Source organism: Callionymus lyra, chromosome 13 (genome assembly GCF_982586985.1).
Source record: "Callionymus lyra chromosome 13, fCalLyr1.hap1.1, whole genome shotgun sequence".
Classification (NCBI taxonomy): domain Eukaryota; kingdom Metazoa; phylum Chordata; class Actinopteri; order Syngnathiformes; family Callionymidae; genus Callionymus; species Callionymus lyra.
Genome location: NC_141830.1, coordinates 5,773,974 through 5,800,293, shown reverse-complemented (window position 1 = coordinate 5,800,293; position 26,320 = coordinate 5,773,974). Strand labels below are relative to the sequence as shown.

At 38.7% G+C, this 26,320-nt stretch overlaps 2 protein-coding genes across 3 annotated transcripts in view; both read left to right on the top strand.

The window, feature by feature from the left end:
• Nucleotides 1–19,973, top strand: part of dyrk1b (dual-specificity tyrosine-(Y)-phosphorylation regulated kinase 1B) — a 34,769-nt gene extending 14,796 nt beyond the window's left edge. Inside the window, exons 1-13 of one of the 2 annotated variants that reach the window (XM_087804937.1) lie at nt 1,555–3,295; nt 11,074–11,240; nt 13,158–13,277; nt 13,349–13,537; nt 13,964–14,111; nt 14,182–14,331; nt 15,326–15,462; nt 15,681–15,827; nt 15,910–16,050; nt 16,121–16,241; nt 17,092–17,274; nt 17,509–17,612; nt 18,563–19,973. In XM_087804937.1, the coding sequence (XP_087661063.1) occupies nt 3,193–3,295; nt 11,074–11,240; nt 13,158–13,277; nt 13,349–13,537; nt 13,964–14,111; nt 14,182–14,331; nt 15,326–15,462; nt 15,681–15,827; nt 15,910–16,050; nt 16,121–16,241; nt 17,092–17,274; nt 17,509–17,612; nt 18,563–19,078 (2,226 nt within the window). In that variant the 5' untranslated portion in view covers nt 1,555–3,192 and the 3' untranslated portion in view covers nt 19,079–19,973. Of the gene's footprint in view, nt 1–1,554; nt 3,296–11,073; nt 11,241–13,157; nt 13,278–13,348; nt 13,538–13,963; nt 14,112–14,181; nt 14,332–15,325; nt 15,463–15,680; nt 15,828–15,909; nt 16,051–16,120; nt 16,242–17,091; nt 17,275–17,508; nt 17,613–18,562 lie in introns of those variants that run through there. The other variant, XM_087804939.1, reaches the window with a different exon arrangement.
• A 2,740-nt stretch (nt 19,974–22,713) lies between these two features.
• The window catches only part of ppox (protoporphyrinogen oxidase), a 12,955-nt gene continuing 9,348 nt past the window's right edge, over nt 22,714–26,320 (top strand). Inside the window, exons 1-3 of the mRNA XM_087805511.1 lie at nt 22,714–23,116; nt 24,050–24,140; nt 24,771–24,905. Coding sequence (XP_087661637.1) covers nt 24,057–24,140; nt 24,771–24,905 — 219 coding nt within the window. The 5' untranslated portion in view covers nt 22,714–23,116; nt 24,050–24,056. The remainder of the gene's footprint in view (nt 23,117–24,049; nt 24,141–24,770; nt 24,906–26,320) is intronic.

Genomic DNA, 26,320 nt, shown 5'->3' with positions numbered 1-26,320 from the left:
AGCATTATAATGTTTTCTAAAAGTTGTACATGTACTTCATTTCATCAGGACTTAGTTTCACCTTTTTATGTCACCGATGAACGATGAGGATTCACACAGATGGTCTGCTAAGAGTAAACAACTAAGGTTGGCCCCATTTTTCTAGAAGTCATTTCAGTCTAGTTTTTGTGGGTGAATTTCCCTTTAAGCCGAGCAGGCCGTCAGCTGGTTTATGACACTGTTTGTGTGCTGAGCTGTTCCCAGGCAGCATTGTGCCTGATTTAGCCGGAATGCTGGGACAGCAACAGGAACAACTTTTAGCTTCGGCTGTTCAGGGAGGGAAGTCTGTATAGTCACTCGAGTGACCATGTGCATATGGTGGCCCTTTGCCCTGCTCTCTCTCCCCCTCCTCCGGCTCCATCGCTACCCGCCCTGGAGCCCTCGCCCCTCACCCTCCTCCTCTCTCTCTTGCTCCATTTCTACCTGACATCTTCAAACTATTTCCGCGTCATTCCTGCATCGCGCCGTTGGATAAGACACTGGGAAACCAAGCCAAAAGCGCCACGCCCACCGGGCCTCTCGGCCAATCGCGGCTCGAGACGAGCGTTTATGTGGCCAATGGGAGCGCGGCTGCCGTGGCGTCGGGTAGCAACAGAGTGTTTAGAGCGAGTGCTGTGTAAGGGAGAGGCTGCTCTCAGGCAAACACAAGTTGAAACATTTAAATAGACTCAATGAAAGAAAAGACCCTTTGTTTGTTTCATTAGGGATTTTTAGTGAAACTAAATATATTTATACACGTTCTATTTATGTTTCCTCCATACACGCTCCTGAGTAAAAGTTTGACTGGATTTAATGTGTTGATAAATCACTAGTAAAATAGTGTTATATTTACCTCTTATGTTTAAATGTCATAATTTAAAAGTTATATGAAATATTCTGATTGTGTTGTAATGAAGATCACTTTCAAACAATAAAAAAAGCGATATCATTAATTTAATCGTTTTAAAGTTGCTGTATACTATCCAATAAATTGAAAACATGTTTTTATTGAGTATAAAAGTTCAAGTTTGAAGGTAAATATTGCAGTTTAACAGGTATTAAATGAGGTCAGAGCATGTATTATGGACATTCTGTAATGGGAATACTGTATAATTGTACGACTTATTTATCAGTGTATAATGATAATTAAAGGAAAGCTTGACTATATATGTGTGTATAGTGTTCCAGTATATATATCCCGTTGTTACTATAAATGGACAGGACAGGAGAGGTCTGTTTGGGACAGACCACTGTGGACGGAGGGATGGTTGCTACTCTGTTAGCTCACAGTGTGTCGTTGAACGAAGTCGTCTTTTCAACAAGGATCTTTTCACTAAAGTGTGTGTAAATGTGTCTGAGGATGTTGCTTCAAGTGTGTTTTATTACACAAAGTGTGATTTAAATGTAGTGGCGCGGAGGCTGCACCAGACGGGTCCGGCTGCGACCCCCTGTCCCAACAACATGGTACGGTCCCCCTCGCAGGGTGGGAGCGCGGCACGGATTCTGTATAACGGGGAAGCGACGGAAAGCGAAACGGGCGAGAACCATGATCCGAGATCGCCCCAGTGAAGGTTTCCACCATGAAGGAATTGAAAACTCCCCGCATTCAGCGACAGGCTAAAGAAACGGACAGCAGGTGAGAAGAAGGTTAGCGGAAGCGAAGGGAAGAGGAAGTGCGTCCACAGGCGATCCATCTGACAGCGAGCGGAGGAACTTACCGGGAGCTGGACAAGTTTGACTCAGAAGGTTCGCTTTCGATCCCACTGTTTGTGTGTCGTTTACCTCAGGGGCGTCCAGGAGTTTGGTAAAAACAAAAAGGACTGTATCGTGGAGAGTTTTGGGAATATATAACACACGCTGCTCGTCTGGCGCGTCGACAACACAGGAAGCGTTGAAGCCCTGACACCGGATCTTTACAAACCGTCTCCACGTTTCTGGATATCGAGTTGAAGGAACTTTTTTTTTGAGCGGAACTACTACCCCCTCCTGAGAACTGGACATATCGAACAAGACTTTTTTCTTTTTCTTTGCGCAACTGCTTGTTGTGACAGATCGTCGTCGTTGTGGTGTATATGGGGATTACTTTGTTGTCTGGCCGCTTAAAGGGGCTTTTCTCCATCGCACTTCCAGCGTCCGCTGTTGGAGGGTGAAGAGGGGGATCACAGCCTCTGTCAGTGGAGGGGTCCTCTGTGTTTTTGTCACTGGATTAATCTGAGACATCTCTGAGACGTCTCTCAACACTGCCCCGCTTCATCCCGCGTCCAGTCCTTCCAGAAAGCACCAGTAAATTGGACCTATTTTTGGATCGAGGGATGGGGTAAAAGTGGGCAGCTGGAAACCCAACTCCCCCTCCACCTCTTTCTCTTCCACCCTTCCATCACAGTACCTTTGCTCAGCTCAGCTTGGCCCAGCGACCAGCATGCTGGGCGAACCCGGCTAGATCAGGGTCTACCCTTGAGTTGGCGGACGTGGTATTGATATCTGGGCATTAAGTCTTACTAGCTCTTGGAAACCTAGCTGGGCTTCACTATAAAAAAGGTTGTGCTTGACAGAGACATTCCAGTCTTTAATACAACCACAATATGGCTAGAGAACGTTATGCTGTGCACTTTAGGTTAATCCCTCCCCAGAAACGTGAATAAGCTAGTTTGGTTTGCTGTTTTAACTCGTAGAAAACACAATAAGTCAAACACATTAAGTGCGAGATCTACTTTTGACTACCTAAAAGGTCACCAGCAGTCTGGAGCAGTACAAACTTCCACCACACAGAAATTAACAATAACAAACTAACCAAATATTCTATAATTCCCTAACCCCAAGAAACAGAGTATATATGTAGAATGAAAAGTCTATATCTATAGTGTAACTCGTCTGAGGGTACATTTATATTTTTTACTTCAGAGAGACAAGCTGCCTGTACGCCAGTGGATTGCCTTAGAAACCACAGTTACAAAAGACGGAAGAGAGGAAAAGACAGAGAAGACGGTGCCTTTTGATTGGTTGGCTGGTTTACCACACCATTTCAAGAATTATTCACATTTTCATATTGAACTCTGGGATTAAATTCACACCTAAAGACGCTTACCTTTTCACTTATCAAATGCTACCCACCTGTCGAAGCATTTAATTGACTAGTGTTTCCCCGCTGGATTGACCTACTACCCAAGAGTTTCCATGGTGATCACATCAACATCCGTGGAGGACAAGCCAGTGCCCCCCTGCAGGATGGTCCAGTCCGAACCCTGGATTGCCTCAGCATTGCTCCGCAAAAACAAGAGTCAGTACTCAAACACACACACACGGGTCAAACCCAAATATCTGCTTCCATATTTGTTGATTTTAAGTAAATGTGAGTGAGGTCAAGTTTATCATTTTGCGACCATCTTCATAAGCCTCTGAGGCCTCTGTGGCAGTTGCAACTTCGCTTGAGACTCCTTGGTCCTCATGTGTCAGTGTGACCTAAATGCAATTTGCTCTACCTCATTCTGACCGTTTGCTGGTTCTGGTCCATCACACAGGGACACACAGCTGCTGGATAGAATGTCAGAGTCACAGTGTTATTATTACACACATCAAGTTAAGAGAGGACTCTTCGGCCAGTTAGTCATGATTTATTTCTGCTCAAAATGTGTAATATACTTGTATGAAGACCATATAGTTCAGTTTTGCTCACACAGAGGTTTCAAGTTCCAATAAAATATAAAAGTTAATTCATAGTTTGATCATACTTGATGATCCTATTAACATATGATAACTAAAACTCAGTATAAATGTGTTTTAGGCAAAGGCCATGAATGGTCTTTCAAATGTTATTGGCACCTTGTGACCCATCACTGTATTTTCGACGACTTTTGAAAAATTCTGCACGTTCTGAGTATTTCGAGCTAGAGCAGACTGTCTTTACATTATATGCTACAGTAACTACTTGGGTACTAAATATTATATAGTTGGTAAAATCCCTTTTGTAATGGAGGTTTTCTTCTGGTAAGTTTAGTTAAATTAATTCAAACTTAAATGAAACATTATCTTACAGTGTTAAGATTGTTTTAAAGACTCTCATCTCCACTGGTATGTTTTGGGTACACAGAGTTTAAGCAGTGGTCAGTTGGTTGCATTGGCAGGCATTTCATTTTTATTAATTTATTTGCATTCTTGTGACTTTTAGATGAACTGGTTTTTCGGCAGCGAAGGTGTTTGGAGCACCTGTCACATGATTGACAGCAGCAGAGTTAAAGCTGTGATCCAAGAGTCACTTGTCTGAGATATCTTTCAGGGTTGCTTACCCACTCTCTGTTTTGAAGTTAAATGATACTTGAGATATTAGTTGTTTTTTTTAAAGTTTATGATCAAATGAATATGCTGTAATACTTAACCTGCCTATCTTTGTGTTTTTACTCATGTTTGGAACATGAATTGTGCTTAAATTGTTATCTAAATAAGTCACATTTCTATTTAAATCAACCTTATCTGTTTAAGTTGGTTGTCAGTGGATGGTACACTCTTGGAAGACATGTTTTATTTTTTGGTCACTCTTTAAGTTGTATTATAGATGGATATTCAATGGTGTATATGCTACAACATTGTTGGTTTCATACAGGACCGTTAACTGCTCATGTGATTCCCACACTTAACATGAGAACATGTTTACATTAATTTAGATCATACTTTAGCTAGAGTGAGATCTTGATAAGAGAAAGCATTACATTGAGTATGAAACCACCATATGATGCAATACAGTTTGCTTTAATTGTTTTGTGTTTTTTATATTTAGATTCTCATTTTATGTCTTAATTAAATCAGCATTCATGTAATGTAAAAAATAAAATCGTGCATGTTTAAGTTGTAAAGATATTTGAAAGCACCTTGCAGAAGCTTTCTTAGCACTAGACTTAATTAATCCCTACCACCAACTGTGACATTATACAACATTTAAATACCCCTGTACCCCTCAAATCTCCCACTGTATAAGGTGCACACATTTAGTGACAATCTGACCAACAATTGTTGAAGTCAAATCATTATATTAAATTGCATTTTAGGTTCGAACTGACTGACGACTGCAAAAGATTGAGTATATATGAATTTCACTTTGAGACTATAATGATTTTTATGAAAGATAATATTCCCATTAGCACCAGACCATAATGCTCCCTGACTTTTCTTTTGTTCTGTATCCAAGCAGTTCGGGAAACATTTGATGTACCACCTTTGTAATGTCCTTACCTTCAGTCGTTGCTACTACATTGGCCTCTAGTACTTCGACAATTGTTTGCCTATGTATAAAAACACAACAATTTTTGCGACATTGTCAGAGCTGCTTTTTGGCGTGATCTTCTGATGAGTGTGACTGAAGATCTGACAAAACACCTGAGTGTTGGCCATAATTGCACCAATTTATACATTTAATGTCTCAATAATACTGCCACCCTTTGGTGTAAAAACCCCAGGCTGGTTTGATTGACTGTCTACCTGCACCGTCCAAAAATGAAACACAACTTTATTTGCCTTTAGATTGATCCGTCCAATGTTGCCATTCCAGTTCATTATTTGTGTCTAATCACCGAAAGTATCAGTCTTCTGTGGTATTGATGTTCTCATTGACTCTTGTTGAATGTGTACTGTGAGTGGATTCTGGTTTAAACAGGCACCACTTGTGAGTGTGTCAGCCTTTATCTACCCTTGATTTCATCGCAGCTCTGTTTTCTTCCCCAGTATCAAGAAGACCTGACTCTAACCACATAGTTAATCTTTACCTTCATTTGCGGTCACTCTTAACCTTTGTGACGCAGCATCGTTCATCTCTTAGATGTCTTGTATGGTTATATAGTTATATAGTTCATTATGGCCTTGTAAAATAGCTAACTATGAGATCAAGGACTTCATTTAGGCAGTATTTTGTCTTTATGGTAAAATAAAATGAATTTTTCCAAAATGTAAAGAAATGACTGATAATAATTTACCCTAACAGATATTTTTTTTAACAATTATAGGTTAGGTTTTAACGCAAATGTAATACTTAACGCAACTGTTGCCAATTGGATGTAACTAATAAGCCCAATGTTATTTATATTCTGAATAGGTTAACAAAACCCATAACCAGTTAGGATTGTTTTCTTACTGAATCTGACTCGGGAGAAATATTTTATATGAACCATAAATAATGATAAACTTCTGTTTAGCAAATAAATCCTTCGCACATGATATCACGAAAGACGAGTCAAGCATGGGTCGATGACATATAAAGGCTTTGGATGATGTTTTATTAAAAAAGGCTAGATGCCATCAAACTTTAGATTTTTGTTTTTTCAGAATGAGTCATGATTAATTATGCTTCCAAAGGATTTAAACGGACTTATAGTTCTTCAGTATGCTAGCAAACAAATCAAAACGTAACAGGAGGAAGAAGAACAAACCTGGAAAGAGAGGATCAATAACGGTTGATGTTGATGAAAGCACAACAAAAATGACAACTGAGGTACAATTTCTCAACATCTTTATTACATGTAACACGAGCTTTGATTGGTAATAATAACCACTGATGTGATTCAAGGTGTTTATCTAGCAGCAGTACCTTTAAATACAACAAACCTGTTGCTATTATTTCAGTTGGCCATAGCGTTACATCATGGTTGGCTGATAATATTTCAAGGACAAGTGTGTACCTTTTTGATATGGTCAGGGAGAAGGTAAAGAGGATATAATAGTAAAATAATAATAATAATTAGAAAAAAAACACATGAATGGTAATTCATTAATTTAAAAATGAGTTGTGTCATTAGATAGAAATCAGTCTAAGGCAAACTCTGATTTGATTAAAAAAAAACATTGTCAGTTTGGTAAGACTAGTATGTCTTGCTATGGTTTAAGCCAGAGGTGGGCAATTGGTGGGTAAAAAATCACATTAAGGTCCGGTAAGATGATTCTGTCTTGTTTTAAACATAACAGAAATCACACAACTTAATTTATCATTATTGTTTGGACTATAAGGCACAGTCTACCGTCTGAGTCACGCATTGAAACATATATATATATATATATTTATATATATGATGTTTTAAATATATATTTAAAATATCTTAATTAATGAATACATCATTTATTTAAATACATTTATGTTGAATAAACACAGCTGATAATTTTTTCAGTGGCTCCATAGATCTCCAGTTGTTGTCAGTGTATCATAAGTTCTGTTGCAGGGCAGAGCAGCAGCAATGATGCACTGTTTCATTATAAATGAATAGATGTTCCAGGTTCAGTGAGGAAATCTTTCTCTCAGAGTGTGTTTCCATATTTCCATTGAACGTGTATGTTAAACATTGTAACAAGCTGCAGTCATGAGTAGGGTTGTCATGATACCGAAATTTCAGTAGTCAATACCAATAACAGTACATTTTATTTTTACTTTAATACCTTTCGATACCATAGTATAAAAAAAGGATCCTTTACTTTTAAGTACACAACTTTATTAAATAACAAAACCAACAATCTGTCATTTTACATTCAAAATGATCATGTTAAAATAGATATTTTTCCTTATAGATAGACACAATAAAAAAAACAAAAAACAAATATTATACATTTTAACCTTCAAGTAGAGGCACATTTTCTTTGCCTTTCAAAGATTCTTGTGACCCCCTTGCTTTTGGTCAGTGTCATCCGACTGATACTGTAAAGGAAAAGTTTTATTTCGAAATAACATGGGCTCAGCAACACTCAAGAAGCATCTCATAATGTTACAATAAATGTCTTTCAAGTGTTTGGTGAGATTGAAAGTTCAATTTCTAAACTAAACTAAAACCATTCGCAAGACAGGTTTTGAGGTTAATAATGACTCCACATTCAGCCGCAGAGTATAGAAAGTATTTCAAAATGCGAGTCTGACCATTATAAGGTGTCTTGTTTTAACTTGAAATAGCAGAAGCCATTGTTTTAAAGATGGTTTTACTTTGGCGCGCTCACAAATATACTGTCATATAATATTAATATAATGTAATATACGTCAGTTCTAATGAGAACTACCAAAAAAAAATCTGGTACTGTTGTGTTTTTAGCCTGTTGGTACTTATTGGGTAGGATCGGTTCTTGTGACAACCCTAGTCATGAATGATACTTAACTTTATTCACACTATACCAACAACTAGTATAAATGAAGCAGCAATTTGGCTTCTACATAACTGTAGAACTTGGTGGCAGCACTTATTACAGCAGCGTCTGAACTTATGGTGCCATCACAACTGTTAACTCACATGATGTCTGTCCACTTTAAAAAAGGTATTGATAGAAAGTTGTGTGGCTGGGCAGCAAAGCATCTTGGGAGCTGTTCAGGTTGATTTGGCATCACAGTTACTGAGAGTGTTCTTGGAATGGATGGCAAACCTTCTGACTTCATATTATGTGTTGCTCACCCTCAATACAATGCAAACAAGAACTTTTGTTGTAGCCAGGACCAATGAGTTTTTGTCATTCCCAACTGAGTTTCCTCTATGACAAAGTTCTGTGTGACCCCCGAATGGAAGGACCTTGATCCAAGGTGTAGGTCCTTTGGGATTTGTGACGGCAGAGGTCTTTGTAGTCTGTGTGAAACGGTCCAAATGTAAAGTTGAAAGCAGTGAAGCAGGTGTTCCCCACTATGACGTTGTGTTTCATCTGCTGAGGGAAACCACTTCAAACAAGGACTTCATTTCGCAGAACTCGTGATCACACTTGATCCAGTCGTTTGTTGTCCTTCAACCACCGTCTCTCTTTGACTGTTGCCCCATTTTGTTAGTTACGAGTGTATATATAGCAGCACGTCGTCGGTGCCGTTCTTGACGGCGATACAAGCTTTTTGTAGACTGAAATTAAATGAATTAACAGTTGCTTTATGACATGAAAAGTTGGCTGTTAACAACCGTTTAATTACCTGGATAAAAAGGCATACTTTTTTATTCAAAGACACAACAGTGTGACATTCAGTGTATTTTCATTAGTTTGATAGTTTTCATTAGTTTGATAGTTTTCATTAGTTTGATAGTGCCCATTCACAGGCTTTCAAAAAAGTTATACTTATACAGACAAAATTATTAAATTAATTGGATATATATATATATATATATATATATATATATATATGTGTGTGTGTGTGTTTCCACACTTAAGTCATGTTTATATATATATGTATGATGAGAACCCCCCTGTGTTTGTTGATCACCTTGATATCAGCAGGAAGCAGGACTCTGTTGTGTTTTGATTCACCGCCTATAGTGACGCCAGTGTTGGACTAATACTGTCGTGTCATTAAACATATTCACGCCACAGTTGCCAGAGATGTTGGGGGTAACAGAGAACATGGATGCAGTCTGGGGGGGGAGGAAGGCGAGAGCACTGCAGTGACAATGTAAAGATGGATACATGACAACAGAATGTAGAATCGGAGCTTGGAGAGTTTTGAGAAAGCACGAAGCGTGATGGGGGGAAAAGGAGATGGAGAGAGAGAGAGAGAGGCTGGAAGGGTGGGTTGGGTTGCTAGGGGAGAGTCCACCAGAACCGCTCGCGAGAGCTCGGCTTGCTATTGGAAGCCACTTGGCGAGCGGCGGAGAGGCGGAAGAGGAGGGAGCGAGGCAGCTAATGAGTATTGTGGGCTGGTTGCTGAGACAGCATCGGGTTTATTTATAGAGAGGTGGCCAGCCAGCCCTTAGATACCAGCAGCAAATCAGCTGATAGAGAAAGAGGGGGCCACGGCCAATGGCAGTGCGAGAAGGGGGATGCCAGAGTAAGGAAGTTCTCTGAGTGCTTTTCGGGCTCTTAAAGAGACGGAGCAGATTTCTCAGTACTAGGCAGATATTCTCGCTCGTCCTCCAGCAGCGTCATGTAAGCAGGCCAGTCATGCACGACTAGAGTCTAACAGAGTTTATTCAACACATTTTTCCTCAGAATAGTTCTATGACATTTAGTTTATACACTACAAACATGTTTATACACTACATAGTTGAAACCTTATACTGTATGTGATCTGCCTTTTTTTTCCTCAGTACCAACTCATTGTTATCACCAGCATTATCATCAAGCTAAGGTGATGGGCTGATGTTTCTCTAGCTAGGAAAGGCTCTTTTAAATACTTTTTAAAAATCATTTTTTATAGTTATGGTCTTAAACTAACAAGAATATGGCACAGAGAATAATTATTATATATATATTTTCAAAAATAACCAAAAGATAAGACCAATAGCATTTTTTAATACGTTTTGTACCCAAAAATATAATGTTTTCTTCCACACATTTATAAGAGTTTCCCCAGTTTTTGTGCGACCAATAGGACTAAGTTTAAAAAGGCATTGACCTTTTATTCAAGGCTGATCAAATCGCCAAACAAAAACACAGCATAACTATATACAGAGAAATGACAAAAAACACATAATAAATATCCTCTGGAATGAATAAAATGATTATTGAACTATTGATTTATTTGGCTAAAGTGGCAGAGAAAGTTTTAGATTGTTTTAATTTAATTTCAAAAATCATATAACATTCTTTCATGTAGAGGAAAGCCATGTTCCTCATCTCATCTGTGGTCACACATTTTAGGTTATGACCAAAAGAAGATTATACTATACAACCAGCTTAACTTAATAATGACGTACATACCTATCTCAGGTAAAATGCAAGTTATAGGAAGTGAAAACCTTCATAGTTGAAGAAACTGACTTGTGTCAAATTAACTTAACAACTAATACGACTACTAAGTGAGATACATGAGGTCTGGTCTGTGCTTTCTATACGGCAAACAAGTTAAAACACTTGACAAATGTCTTTTATTGCAGGGTATAGTTTGTTAGAAAAGCCAAAATATATTTCAGATAAACAATGACTCATCCACAATGATAGTGTTGTAGTAGTTAAGTTACAGGTAAACTATTTACTAAAAAATATGCATCTTGGTTTTCCGTTTTATTTTATTTTTGGCTGTGGTTTCTTCGACAGCTCCAGTCAATCTCTGGGTGAATCTGTCGGTGAACGATTGGGATTGTTTGGGTATTCCTTCTCTAATCACCTCCCTCTCTCTCGCTCCTCTCTCAGGTGTAAGCAGCTCAGGATGTCCGCCCACCTCCTCCTCCTCCTCCTCCTCCTCCTCCTCCTCCTCCACTGCCCAGGGCTTCTCCCTCGCTGAGCCAGCCATGACCAGCCAGCACACACATACACACCCTTCCTTCAGCTCCATCCACTCCATGGCCGAGCAGCAGCAGGTAACGCAGCCCCTACATCTATCTCCGACTCCGGGTCGGACATTCACCCGCATTTTCTTTCTAATGTGGGTGACTTTTCATCATGTCAGAACTCATAATAAATGTTACAATTACATAAAAAGAAGTTGACCCCTTTAAATTTCCCCGGTTGACCCCGATTGTCAAAAGTGACAAAACGATGTTGATTATGAACCGTTATTCTCACTGCAATTTGAAGTATCAATTAGAAGAATATTTGCTAAACAGATTTTTAATAAAAAGTGACTTGACAATTATGACTACATTGTTAAAAATGGGGAAAAGTGGCTGGACCGCTATGAGATAGACTCACTTATTGGGAAGGGTTCCTTCGGACAGGTGGGTGCCTCTGCTTCTGCGTTCACAACAAAAATGAAAATATTCTTTACACTGTTCAATAAAAATAAAAAGTGACTTGCCAAACGTTGCTTAAAGGGCAATGTGAAAACCCAACTCTCCTGACTTCACTCATCCTCCAACCAGCTGAGATCACACCCTGCAATGGGCGGGGCTCAAGCGCATTTTCTATAGTAAATATTTCAATGAAAACATCGTTTTGTACAAACGGACACGTACTGATGTGTAAAAAAAGAGGTCCAAGATCATTTTAAGAGGCATTAGAATCAAAAAAATTAAATTAAAAATTAAAAATACCAGTATGGGTTTCTTCCTCCCTGCCTTCAGGAGTATTTCTTTATTTGAACTACAAATGGATTGGAAACAATTAAAACATTTTTTTTTAATAGATCTTGCACAATATTGATTTAAAAACTTCATTTTTATCTTGACAAACAATAAAAAACACACCAAGCCAATCAATAGTATCGGAAGATTTTTCCATAAAAGTGACATCCCCACAGGCTTTACCTTATATGAGCACACGCTGCCATATACGACCAAACTTCATTTAGATTTGCAGAAGTACAGACGTAGTTGTTAAAAAAAAAAGCGGACAAATTGTAAAGGAGCCGGAGACGAGCAAACCTGGGCTCGCGCTGCACATGGGATGAACCCGTAGAGCAGGGGTCGTCCCCTCATGTTCCTTCCTTTAGTCTCAGCCCGTCGACCGGTGCTCTCACCGAGAGGAGGGTTGCAATTTGGGAGCCGAGCCAAGTGGCTTTAGAAGTGCAGCTGTCCGTCTCAGATTTTAGCAAGTGACCCAACACATGCCATCTCCTGCCAACTCTACCTGGCACACTCCAGCAGGGGTGCTTCACACTGTGAAACCGGGACCAGGCTGTAGAGAAGTCGGTCCTCTTGTTTGCCATAAATAAAACATGGAAAGTTCCATGTGGAATAAAACACCCTCAACTTTTGTGAATCATCTATCGAACATTTTTTTTAAGGCTCATTCAGTTAGATTGAAATGTTTTGGGATATGTCAAAATATATTTACCGGGGTGTCTGAGAGTATCAAATTAATTGTGTATACTTCACTAGTACTTTATTTATTTTAAATTTAAAAGAAGCCACCAGAAAGTAATTTGGGATATCAAACAATGACTGAGATTTACTTGCATATCATTAGTTGGCCATGATAGGGATTTTTTTTTTCAACCAAATTATCCCACAATAATCAACCGTCAATATAAAAAAAAGCTGATTCATCAAAATTGTAACTGGATTAATGCAGGTACAAAGGAAAAGAAACACTAAGACAAACCCTTCAATCAATTCATACCTTCCAGTGTTTGCAAATATATTGGGAAAATCTCAATTTAGAATAAATGAGTGACTTGGACCACATGAAAGACTTTAGTGGGCCAGTCATTTGAACAAGACTAGTAAAAAACATCAATAATAGTAAAAAACATCAATAGTAGTAAAAAAAACATCAATCATAGTGATCTCTGGTCGTCAATGTTCTGCTCAGCTGTGCTAACTTGTTCGTTGTTACAGGTGCTGTCTGATATGACCATACTCCAGCGGAGAATCCCCCCAAGTTTCAGAGACCCTGCCAGTGCCCCTTTAAGGAAACTCTCCGTTGACCTCATCAAAACTTATAAGCACATCAATGAGGTAAGAACTGTTCGTGTGGGAGTGGCCCGACATGACATACGGACTGGTGATGATGGTTGTTCCCCGCACAGGTGTACTATACCAAGAAGAAGCGACGGGCCCAGCAGGTCCCTCCAGAGGACAGCAGCACCAAGAAGGAGAGAAAAGTCTACAACGATGGCTATGACGATGACAATTATGACTACATTGTTAAAAATGGGGAAAAGTGGCTGGACCGCTATGAGATAGACTCACTTATTGGGAAGGGTTCCTTCGGACAGGTGGGTGCCTCTGCTTCTGCGTTCACGACAAAAATGAAAATACTCTTCACACTGTTCAATCCAAGGTTGTCTTAGAAGTAATATCACACAGATTCTATATATAGTTACTTTCTGAAGTGATTTTATCCTAACCAAATATTAAAGTACGGAAATGGTTAAGGCTTTGTCCATATTCTTCTACTTCTACATAAATCACCCTTATTGGTGAGGCTTTGCTCACTCAGTCTCATACTCTATTTTATTTAAAAATGGTAAATAATTAAATAATAATTTGGATGACAACATGGAAGGATAAACTGGACTAGAACAAGTGTCTGATATAGTAACTGAAAATAATTCATTAGACAGATTCTTCAGGTATTAATAAAATGTAAACAGTATTTGTTGTTTTTCTTCCCTTGATATATTCCTGTGTTGATTCTTCAGGTGGTGAAAGCTTACGACCACCACGAGCAGGAATGGGTTGCCATTAAGATCATCAAGAACAAAAAAGCGTTTCTAAACCAGGCACAGATTGAACTAAGACTTCTGGAGCTCATGAACAAGCATGACACAGAGATGAAATACTACATAGGTAAGATGGTTTGATGATCAGTAGTTTGATTTGAATGATTGTAACACTGCCTCTCTTATGTCCTTCGCAGTCCACCTGAAGCGTCACTTTATGTTTAGGAACCATCTGTGTTTGGTATTTGAGTTATTAAGTTACAACTTATATGATCTTCTGAGGAATACCAACTTTAGGGGCGTCTCCCTAAATCTCACCAGGAAATTCGCACAGCAACTCTGTACAGGTATATACACACACATTTACACACATTTACACACACTGAAGTCAGTCTGTCAGTGCACGTTAAAGTTTTTTTTTTTTTTACCATGTCGGGACTAAAGACTAGATTGAAATCAAATGAGAGATATACATCATCATGATTATAGCTAATAGATTAACCAAAGTTTATAGGTAAATACCAAAAGAATGAAGAGTAAATTAAATGGTTAAGAATTCAAATAATTTAGATTGAAAAAAACAGTTTAAAGGGAAAAGAGGTAGGATATACATATTTAATTTGGTCTCGAAATTTGTAATGCAGATCAATTTAAGATATCAATTGTTAACATACTATAAACGGAGGGGAAACCTAATCTGCAAATGTTAAATATGTTATTTATAGTTTTTAGGTGTTATACCAAAATAATACAACACAGTGAATTGTTACTGATAGAGAAATATAATCATAATATTAATTGATGACTGTTAATAAGTAACTAGGGTCACCTCTAGTGTCCTGTGTTTAAAAGTAAGAAATATGTGTGAAAAATAAGTTTAGATGCTGGATAAACCGTTGGTGAAGAGACCAGATTAGAAGAACTTGTTTCATTAATTTGTCATAAAGTCTGTTTTTTGATGTAATAAATAAAATATGATGAATCTGGAAAAGGGCAAACATTAGCATACTTTTATTTTTCTGTATGTGGTGCAATTAAATAAGTATCTATCCATCAAACTACTGTTGTGGTACCAGCCTTCATTGTCCTCCGCCCAGACCAACCACTTCCAACTTGAATGTGAGAATACTGAGGTGATCCCAGGCATCATGAGAAGTTTAATTCCGTTGACGTGGTGACCAAGAGGAATATTTTGATCATAACCTGACGAGCAAGAAAACATTTTTAGTTGTGTTAAACCTTAGTTGACACTAAGCTTTCATGTGGCGTTGCGCTCCGAGAAAAGGTTGTACTATGATAATGGACCTGCTCCTAATCAATTACTTCCTTTTTTTCTCAAAGCTTTATTATTTCTGGCCACTCCGGAGCTGTCAATCATCCACTGCGATCTGAAACCAGAGAACATCCTGCTTTGTAATCCCAAGAGATCTGCCATCAAAATAGTAGACTTTGGATCATCATGCCAGCTTGGTCAGAGGGTAAGTTGATGTTATTAACACCTATTATTGATTGTTTTTAGCTGATGGAGGACAACGACCTCATATCTTTGTTCAAAGGTTTTTACAATAGGGAACAAAATGCTGTATCATGAATATAAGTAAATTAAGGGGTACATTTTTTGTTCAAAGTGAGCTTATGTAAGGTGCGTGAAAACAGTTTGTCTTAATATACTACATCGTTGTCCTTCCCCACTCAGATCTACCAGTACATCCAGAGCCGGTTCTACCGATCCCCTGAGGTCCTGTTGGGAATGCCCTATGACCTGGCCATCGACATGTGGTCGCTAGGATGCATCCTGGTAGAGATGCACACTGGAGAACCCCTTTTCAGCGGTTCCAATGAGGTTGGCTGCCAGCTATATTTCAGGAGCTTTGTTTTTTTCAATGAATGTATATTGACGTGTGTGTGTGTGTGTGTGTGTGTAGGTCGACCAGATGAATAAGATTGTTGAGGTCCTGGGCGTCCCTCCCAGCCACATGCTGGATGCAGCTCCGAAAGCGAGGAAGTATTTTGACAAACTGTCGGATGGTTTGTGGACGGTGAAGAAAAACAAGGACGTTAAGAAGGTACTTGTGTTGTGACGGACAGTTGTGACGTTGTTGATGCGGCTCGAATCCAATTCTCGTGCCTCTGCAGGAGTATAAGCCACCAGCCACACGACGTCTTCATGAAATTCTGGGTGTGGAGACTGGAGGTCCTGGGGGCCGGAGGGCAGGAGAGCCAGGGCACGCCCCCTGCGACTACTTAAAGTTTAAAGGTAAAAATACATAAACACATATAATGATAAAATAACAATCAATAATGATAAAATAATGTCGTTTTTATTTAAATTCCATACGGTGTGGTAGGACTTGTTTCTTTTGTAGTTTTAACCTTTTGACAAGTCACATGATGACATGTCCACTTGACTTTGATTTAACTTAAAGGGTTAGTTCACCCAAAAGTAAAATGCCACTCATTTTCTATTCCCCCCCCCAATGTTAACTAAAGGTTGGGATTCTTTTCTGAGTAATCCGTTCTTGTTTAGAGTTGTAGGCAAAAATGTCTTCATCACACACACTTGAAAAAAAAATCCTCGACATGAGGAATTGTTTAACAATAAAACGTTAAAAAAAAAAGAAAAGTCTGTATATTTAAAAAAGAATTGTAGTTGAAGCTCCAGGTCTCTCGGCTCTAAAAGTTTATCCTCAAACGCATTGGTAGTGTCAGTGTTCACGCTCAAGAGTTACACTTATGGCTAGTTAGCGTGCACTAAAAACAAGCTATATTAAAGTATAGTTAAAAATATATTAAAAAAAACTCTGAATTCCTCGTGTAAAAGCTTCAATACAAGTTGTTGTTACAGAAAAGCAACACAGAGGTAGTTGGATGAAACTGAGCATCAGTTGCTACGTTTAAAAAGGAACATGCATTTTTGTCTATAACTCCAAAAGTGAAGTGATTAAAAATAATCTGAAACCTTTAGTCAACATGAGTTGAGTAGAATATAAGACTAATTCAAATGTTGGGTGAACTAACCCTGTAATCATCCCCAACATCTGAATCTATTTCAATGACCATTTCATCACCTGTTCCTCCCCACTAACATGCTTGATCTGCTCCGACAGACCTGATCCTGCGCATGCTGGACTACGATCCGAAAAGTCGCATCACGCCATTCTACGCTCTGCAGCACAATTTCTTCAAGAAGACGACAGACGAAGGAACCAACACTAGTTCATCAACATCCACTTCTCCTGCCATGGACCACTCCCATTCAACCTCCACGACTAGCTCTGTGTCTAGCTCTGGTACGAGAACCACAACGTTCCTCTGGTCACATAACATTTATACCAATAGGCTTATATACATTTAGTAGGATGTAATATTTGTGAATAACAGTTTTTTCTTCAACGTTATGGTAATCCAGAGAGAGAATGCTATATATAAGCAATGTTTAAATTTGAAATAATGAGTTCCTTGTTGTTAGTTGCCACTTTGCTGTCCAAAGTTGTAACTTGAGCTGTACGTTCTTTAACCTCCAGGGGGCTCTAGTGGTTCTTCCAACGACAACCGCAACTACCGCTACAGTAACCGTTACTACAACTCTGCTGTTACACATTCAGACTACGAGATGACCAGCCCTCAGGTACACACATTCACTCAGAAGCTACATGTTGCTCCTTTTAAAAAGTCACTGAAAGCTTGTAACAGATTTATTCTATTTTTAGTGCTAGCAGGTCATTTTATTTACACACACAGAGCAAGATATTCATCAACTTCCAGTGCAAAGCACTATTAACTGGAGTTCTGTCATGTAAATATGACATTTTTCAACACTGACCTCCTTAGTCAAAGGGTTCTCATAACCATGTGAACCATGTCAGGGGTAGAGCAACCATATAAGAAAATATTGACACACCTTAAAATAATGCGATACTCTTTTTTTTCATAATATTGTATCAATATTTAACAGCACTGTGCTGTTTTTTTGTTTTGTTTTTTAAGATGTTTGTTTATTTTTTTTTTTTTAGTACAGCTCAACAGTGTAAATGGAACGATACACAGACAAAATAAAAAATATGAAAGAAGAAAATGTCCATCAGAAGAAGGGAAATAACATTTTTGCAGCTGTAAAAATAAAAGTATATATTTATCCACACACACTCAAACATATACAGTATATTTATAAAGAAATATGAAAAGATGTAAAGATACATACTTGTATAATTAACAGAAAAGATTAAAAAAAACTAAAACACAAAATAAAAACAAAACAACCAAAAAAAATAAAAACAAAATCGTGACAAAACACATCCCGTAAATAATGACAATGTCAATCTAAACGAGCATTTATGATAAACAAACTGTGTTGTTTTTTAATTTACAATAATTCTATACATGCAGTCGACGCCAGCAGCACCGTATATCACAACATGTATTAGTATTGTGATACACATCATGTCACCAGATTCTTGCCATTACACACCCCTGGTCAAGGCTGCGTCGACCTTAGAGAAAATGTTTTTACATTAAAGAGTGGAGAAGGTTCAACCCGGCAGAAGTAAACGTGACTCTGAGGTGTTGACTCCCCTGCAGGCTCCCTCCCAGCAGCAGATGAGGATGTGGCCGGGTAGTGATGGTGGAGGTGGGGGTCAGGACCCAGCATACACCCAGTTGCTGCTCCACAAGCCGGCCGCCTCCCAACAACACCAGCGCCACTTCCTGGACCCGCCCCATCATCCCCACCCGACTTACTCTCACCACGGGAACGGCGGGCGCAGCTTGCGGCAGGGCGGGCAGACGGGCATCGGCGGAGGAGGCGGCCAGCAGGGATCCTCGCCCCAAATGAGTGACAGCATGGATGTGGGCGTGTCCCTAGGGTTGCACCACCTGGGGGCGGTGTCTTCCATGGAGGCTTCTCAGTTTGGATCGGCCTCCCTGCCCCTCGCCCTGCCCATGGGACTGTCGGCCTTCCGGACTCGGACGGCTCCGACCGCCCCTGGGCCGCAAGCCCCGCCCCCTGAGGACTACTACCCTGCCTCCAACAACAATAACCCCGCTGCAGGGGGCAGAGGGAGGCCGGACTCAGACGAGGGGCCGGCCAACTCTTGATAAAACCTGAACCATGCCCTAAAGCCATACAATTTTAACTACAACTACACACATCCAGCCAGAGTTCAGAGACAAAGAGATGAACTTTGTGCTGCAGGAGACAGTTTGTACTGCATGAGAGGAGGAAGAGGATTTGGAGGAGGAGCAAAGAGGAGGATTCTGGGAAAACTCTTCTTTTATCTGGTTATAGTTTTTTTGTGTTCTGATGCGACTGTAACTGAAAGGAATGATTGTGACAAGTTTCTTATTCTTATTATTGTTATTATTTGATTTTTTTTTTTTTTCCTGTGTTTTGAGGAGTTGTGTGTTCTACTTGGTTGTTTGAGCCTCGAGAGGAGGAGGAGGAGGAGGAGAATGAAGAAGAACGAAGAAGAGAGGATTCATGCCTTTTTTTTTATTTTTTATTTCCCTCCACGTGGAGGCAGGACTGGGCCCAGAGCACACGGTCACACGAGTCAGAGTGAGTGTCGCTCACACATAGGCACACAGACGTACGGCAGGTGAAGTCTGGTCCAGAAAGACCACAACACTATGTAATCAGGACTTGTGGCTTTTTCTCTGGTGTCTTTTACAAATCTTTTATTTGAAGCTCAAAGCTTCCCTGCATCGGGATGGTGTGTGTTTGTGTGTGTGTGTGTGTGTGTGTGTGTGTGTGTTGGGAGAGAAGATAATGGGACACTAATGCCTTCCTGGCACTCACTGGGATCTACTTTTTCATTCTCCCCTCATTCTTCTGCTCTCCTCTCCCTCCACCCCTCTTCCTCCTGGTGTGTTTCTCCTCCAGACGCTCCTCCTCTCTGTGCTGCTAGTCATCATGACAACTGGTCCGGATTGCTGCTAAAGATCCAACACAGATCAATAAAGAAATAAAAAATAGAAACAGAAATAAAAAAAACTTTTTAACCCTTCTGCTTAAGAGAAAAAGGATAAAGTAAGAACCACTGCATCTCAATGTATTTATTACTATTTAACAAGAAAAAACAAACTGAAAGTAACCCTTTTTTCTGCTCTTATTTGTTTGGTTGCCTTCTTTCTGCAGGTGAGCTCTGATTGGCTATTGTAACAGTGACAGTAACTGGCGACAAGGGAATGTCGCTGGTCATGGGGGGTTGGGAGGACGGGAGGGTCTGGGGCAAAAATAAAGTTGGATATATAATAAGAATAAAGAGTATACTTTTGCACACCAAAGTCAAACAAACAACAGATGTCCGCTTTTCTTCCTATACTAACCTGACTGAACACTCATGGAGCCCACACACACACACACACACACACACACACACACACACACACACACACACACACACACACACACACACACACACACACACACACACACACACACACACACACACACGTGCACCACAACATGACACAACAGAAGACATGTATATGAAGAACAACAGTTACTGCTAACATTCAATCTACAGTTGCCATAACATTACCTTTTAGTCTATTATGAACTTTTGTTGCTCTTTAATTACTAAAACCTTGGATTTAAACGCTGCCTCACCTTCTGGGAAATGATGACTTCCCCCTGCAGCATCTTTATAAATCATCGTCATCATTGAGAAGCACTAATGCAACCCTTGGATCTAAAGTTATCAACCGGTGCCACAGAAAAATGGCAGAGATCGCTTTAAACGTCACGCCATTGTCACCGAGTCACTATTTCGGCTCCTGACAAACTGGCGATCTGGCTTTGAAGGGTCAAAACTTTCAGGAAGTGTTGGTGTGAACGGCTCTAACTTTCTACCTGAATCATTAAAAACTTTGCATAAGTGTATTGGTAATATGATATCACAATACAGGGGCAACAATACGATACATTGTGATCACTGTAGGAACAAGGATGGAGTCGATACCGAAAGTATTAACGGCCCTTCACCCCTACACAAGACATATTTGAACATGTATTCATTACTCCACATAATACCACATAATAATAACATGAAATAAGTTATTTTCATATTTTGAAAAAAACACACAAGTATTCACTCTTCATTTCACACTTAGTTGAGAAACCTTTGGCAGCATTTACAGCCTCAAGCCTGTTTGATTCCACAAGCTTAGCACACTTAAGCAACTTGAAGGTCCTTCCAGAGATGCTCAATGGGGTCCAGGGCAGGACTCTGACTGGACCACTCTAGGACTTGCACACACTTTTTTTTCTTTGTTATTGTTGCTGTGTGCTCTCCCTGTTGAAAGGTGAATCGTGAACAAAGTCGGAGGTCCAGGTTTCCATCCAGTATGTTTCTGTAAACGGCTCCGTTCATCCACCAGTCTATCCTGACAAGTCCAGTTTCTGCTGCTGAAAAACGCAGGAAAAAAAAGCCTTTCTTCCCCTCAGTTTGGAGGGGTGACCAGCACTAAGGAAGGGTCATAATCCCGTCTCGGAGGTCTACCGACAATCCCTTGGACTTCGTGGCTACGTCGTCCATGCAGTGCGATCTTATATAGACGGGTGTGTGTTCTCACACAATCAACTGAAGGTGCCACAGAAGCACTTAAGTCAAGTTGTAGGAACATATCAAGGTCAATCAGTGGAAACAGCATTTAAGGTCAGTTGTGAAGGTCGTAGCAAAGATGGTGAGTACTTATGTATATGTGATATGTCAGTGTTCTATTTCTTAATCAACTAAATATTTGGAAAAAACTACAATAATTAGAATCTCTGTTGAAATGAGTCTGTAAAAAAAACTAAATGTAGTTTAAGTGAAGTGAGTACTTTAATCTGTTGTGGCAGAATTTACAGACCGCAGGAAAAGTGACAAGAGTTTAAACTGCTTTCAATAGTTTAGAAAACTAATACTAATATGTCCAAACGCCAGATTTAAAAGCTGCTGGAGTCCACTCGGTCTTTAGGACGTATTGGCTGCCTCCCTCTAGAGGCCTGAAGATGAATTTCAATACAAAACTAATAAATAAATACATTTGCATGTTAATCATAGAAAAATCGAACTATTTGATTTCACACACACTTAAATAAAAATATTCACCATAAAAGAACTATGAAACAATATAATATGATTTTAATACAGAATACACAGTGTTGAATAAGGATATAATAATGTGAAAAAATATTGAATACATAGACACACACTAAAACAAAATTAAACAAATCCTATCATGCTTCAAATATAAAGTATTTGACGTTTATCACGTATTGGTGCATATCTATGACAAGATCAAAAAGAACCGAATTCATAGATATCGTCCTCCTTCATTGAGCAGGTTAAGTTCTCTTGTCATTACATTTTTTTTAAATCGGATATACCTTAATATAGATGAATATATGGTTGCATTTATTCTTGCTTTTTTTAATGATTTATTTCAATAAAATGATTCAACTTTAAGTAAACCGTACGTAAATAAGTGTCGGTTTATCCTCCAACAGAAGGAGCCGAAACGTTTCTGGGATGAATTTGTGACAAAGAAGTTATACTATTTCAAGGTAGAAGCTTTTTATAGATTTTTTACAAAAGAAGTGGATTTTCTTACATCATACATATTTTGTTGTGTTGTGTTTTTCCTCGCCACTAGATGGCGAAACCACACTTTCTCATCAAACGCCTCATTTTTTGTGTGAAGAAGAAGAAGATTCACCCGGTGACACTTACGCATACAAGTTTGCTTCGAATTATTTTTGGGAGACGACGATAAACTAGATTTATTAAAGCCCATAATAATGATTAAATCTATTAAGTTAGTTAATTAAAGTTTGCGTTTTGCCTAAACCGGTAACAAACCTGTCCAGGCACAATTCTACCGTGATATACTAGAGATGTCGCGTCGTAATTTAACTCAAATAAGGGTTAAAGTCTTACTTTACGAGTGAAAATAATACAAAATACATGAATGCATGTGATCAGCGTCAAAACTAAAAAAGATAACAAACAAACAAAACAAAAAAAGCTCCTTCACTTCTTTAAATGGCGCACACTATTTTCTGAACGAAAAGATATTGGGAATATTTTGCTACGTCGTTGTGTACAATGTTTTCCTAGAACACGTTATATTCGCTCCGCACGACTACAGGTAACATGTATTTGAATGTCTAATGCATGATTTGTGTTGTTATTAAATCAACATTTCACTCAGATGCTCTGAGTCACAAGTAGTATAGACGAGTGTTTTGTCATAGTGTCACGTAATGCTCACGTACGGTGGTTTCCGGTCACAAACATCCGTTGGTAAAAATATACAATTGTAAACAAGAACTAATGTGGTTTATTCTCCATTCCTGCTTATTTTCGTCCCTGTCATCGAGTTCTGTGTTGGCAGGACAAAAAAAGTATTGCTTTTAAGTTTATACTCGTTTGGAATCCTTAAAACTTTCAGCAATACTTCCAGCAATAACCAAAAAAAATGATTGTTTTTTTTATTATTCTGAAGCAAACTGCCTCTAGATGTGACATTTCATTCTAAATATCGTGTGTAAAACATATTTAAACTACAGTAAAACTCGCCTATGAATTTTGATGTATGTCATTACTTACTAAAAACATGTTAACCTTCAAAATAAAATGAATCATTGCGGCTTAAATGTATTTTTCAGGCTCTAGTGTGAGCAGTTTCTCCTTTACATCTGATCATCCTCTATCTCTGGGTGTTTGTTTATATTGCTGTGAATGTGCAATAATGGCAAGTAAATAAAACAACAACATATATAAAAAAAATTGATGCTGAACAATTGATTTTTATTCTGAAACCATCAAGTTTTCACTGAATGACCGAATGAAAACTACCGTCTTGGTTTGAGCTCGGCTCGTACAATCATGATAGACCAACTGTTGCCATATCTTTCTCAACAGATATACTTTGTACTGTTACACCCCATACACACACACACACACACACACACACACACACACACACACACACACACACACACACACACACACACACACACACATCAATGAATTGACTTATTCCAGGTTGTTTCTTCTTCATCCCCATTTCTCTTTGCAGTTTGCCAATGAGAACTGTAGCAGTGCTTGGCGGGGGGATCGGGGGGTTGGCAGCATCTTTTTACCTGTGCAAGAGCCCTCAGGTGTCGAAGGTAAATAACACTCACGACCGCACAACACGTGTACCCATCTGCACACTCACAGTTGTATTGTTTCATTGGTGTACTTGCTGTTTGTTTAACTTGTACACATTAATGTGTACATTATGGGTGAAAATAGAGGCTATTTTAAGATGTACTTCCTGATTTGTAGTATAAACATAAAACAAGGTACTGATAGTTCAATATATATCATTGTGTCTGGAAATCAACATCTTAAATCAACAATATTTTTTTTCGTAATGATAGCTTAATGTTGAAGATTCACAGCTTATCCAGTAGAAATATATAATTATTATTTTAACTTCGATATATAACTTTGTCTGGACGACCCGCCGGGAGATTCGGTGAGAGTCATGTGACCAAACTAAACTACTTTACAGCAGTAGGCGTGAGACTGGGTGAGAGTTTTGATATGAATTACTGAGAAGCTTTTAAAGTTACCAGAAGATTAAAACCAGAAACTGACACAGCAAGAGGTTTTTAGCCTATTTTTTTTAAACAAATGCTCATTTTTTTAATTTAGATTTTCGAGCGTCAGAGTGATCGCCAGGAACAACATATACTGTAGAAACAAAGGTTCCTCGTCATTTTCTTAGGGTGTCTTTTATTCGGTCTCTGCAGGTCATTCTTCTTGAGTGCAGCGATCGTCTCGGGGGTTGGCTCTGGACCACCAGGAGGTCCGATGGTGCTGTATTCGAACACGGGCCCAGAGGGATCCGACCGGTGGGAACCGTGGGTCGTAACACTCTCAACATGGTGGGTCACAATGAGTGTGAATGTGAGCAGACGAATGGGTTTAATTGAGCTGAGGATTGTTATCATTTAGTTTAGGTTGCACAGGTTTAAACTTTGAAGAGACACAAACTCAAGTTGTTATTGATCTGATGAAGCCTTTAGAGCCAGAACCACCTATTGTTCAGGATCTATGACACGGTTCTGAAACACTGGATTTCGAATTCTCGTTAATATTTGTATGGGGGGGAAAAGGATATAACGTCAATCATCGGGTGTCTTAAGACAATACAATTATACTTAGAGTGATAGAGAAGAGAAGTGTTAGTCGTGTGTCAGAAACATTAAATTATTTTTACGTTTTTACATCTTAAAGTGAACTCAATCCTCCTTCCTGTCTGATGAGTTCTGCGCTTTCGTTTGATCCAAGGAAGAGTAAAAGTTAGAATTTAAACAGTGAATTTATTAAAAGCAAAGATTACAAAAGTAGTTCATACAAGACCTTAAATACAACAGTTAACAAAGAATGATTACAAAAGTAGTTCATACAAGACCTTAAATACAACAGTTAACAAAGAATGATTACAAAAGTACTTCATACAAGACCTTAAATACAACAGTTAACAAAGAATGATAACAAAAGTAGTTCATACAAGACCTTAAATACAACAGTTAACAAAGAATGATTACAAAAGTAGTTCATTCAAGACCTTAAATACAACAGTTAACAAAGAATGATAACAAAAGTAGTTCATACAAGACCTTAAATACAACAGTTAACAAAGAATGATTACAAAAGTAGTTCATACAAGACCTTAAATACAACAGTTAACAAAGAATGATTACAAAAGTACTTCATACAAGACCTTAAATACAACAGTTAACAAAGAATGATAACAAAAGTACTTCATACAAGACCTTAAATACAACAGTTAACAAAGAATGATAACAAAAGTAGTTCATACAAGACCTTAAATACAACAGTTAACAAAGAATGATAACAAAAGTAGTTCATACAAGACCTTAAATACAACAGTTAACAAAGAATGATTACAAAAGTAGTTCATACAAGACCTTAAATACAACAGTTAAAAAAGAATGATAACAAAAGTACTTCATACAAGACCTTAAATACAACAGTTAACAAAGAATGATTACAAAAGTAGTTCATACAATACCTTAAATACAACAGTTAACAAAGAATGATTACAAAAGTAGTTCATACAAGACCTTAAATACAACAGTTAACAAAGAATGATAACAAAAGTACTTCATACAAGACCTTAAATACAACAGTTAACAAAGAATGCAAATTATTCAGAAATACCAGAAGTTCGAGCGCTCGGTCCAGACTCTGTCCGACATCCTGGTTCACCAGATCCTTCCAGAGAGTGGCTGAAAAACTCTGAGCATGTCCCTTCTTTTAAAGACCTCGAGAC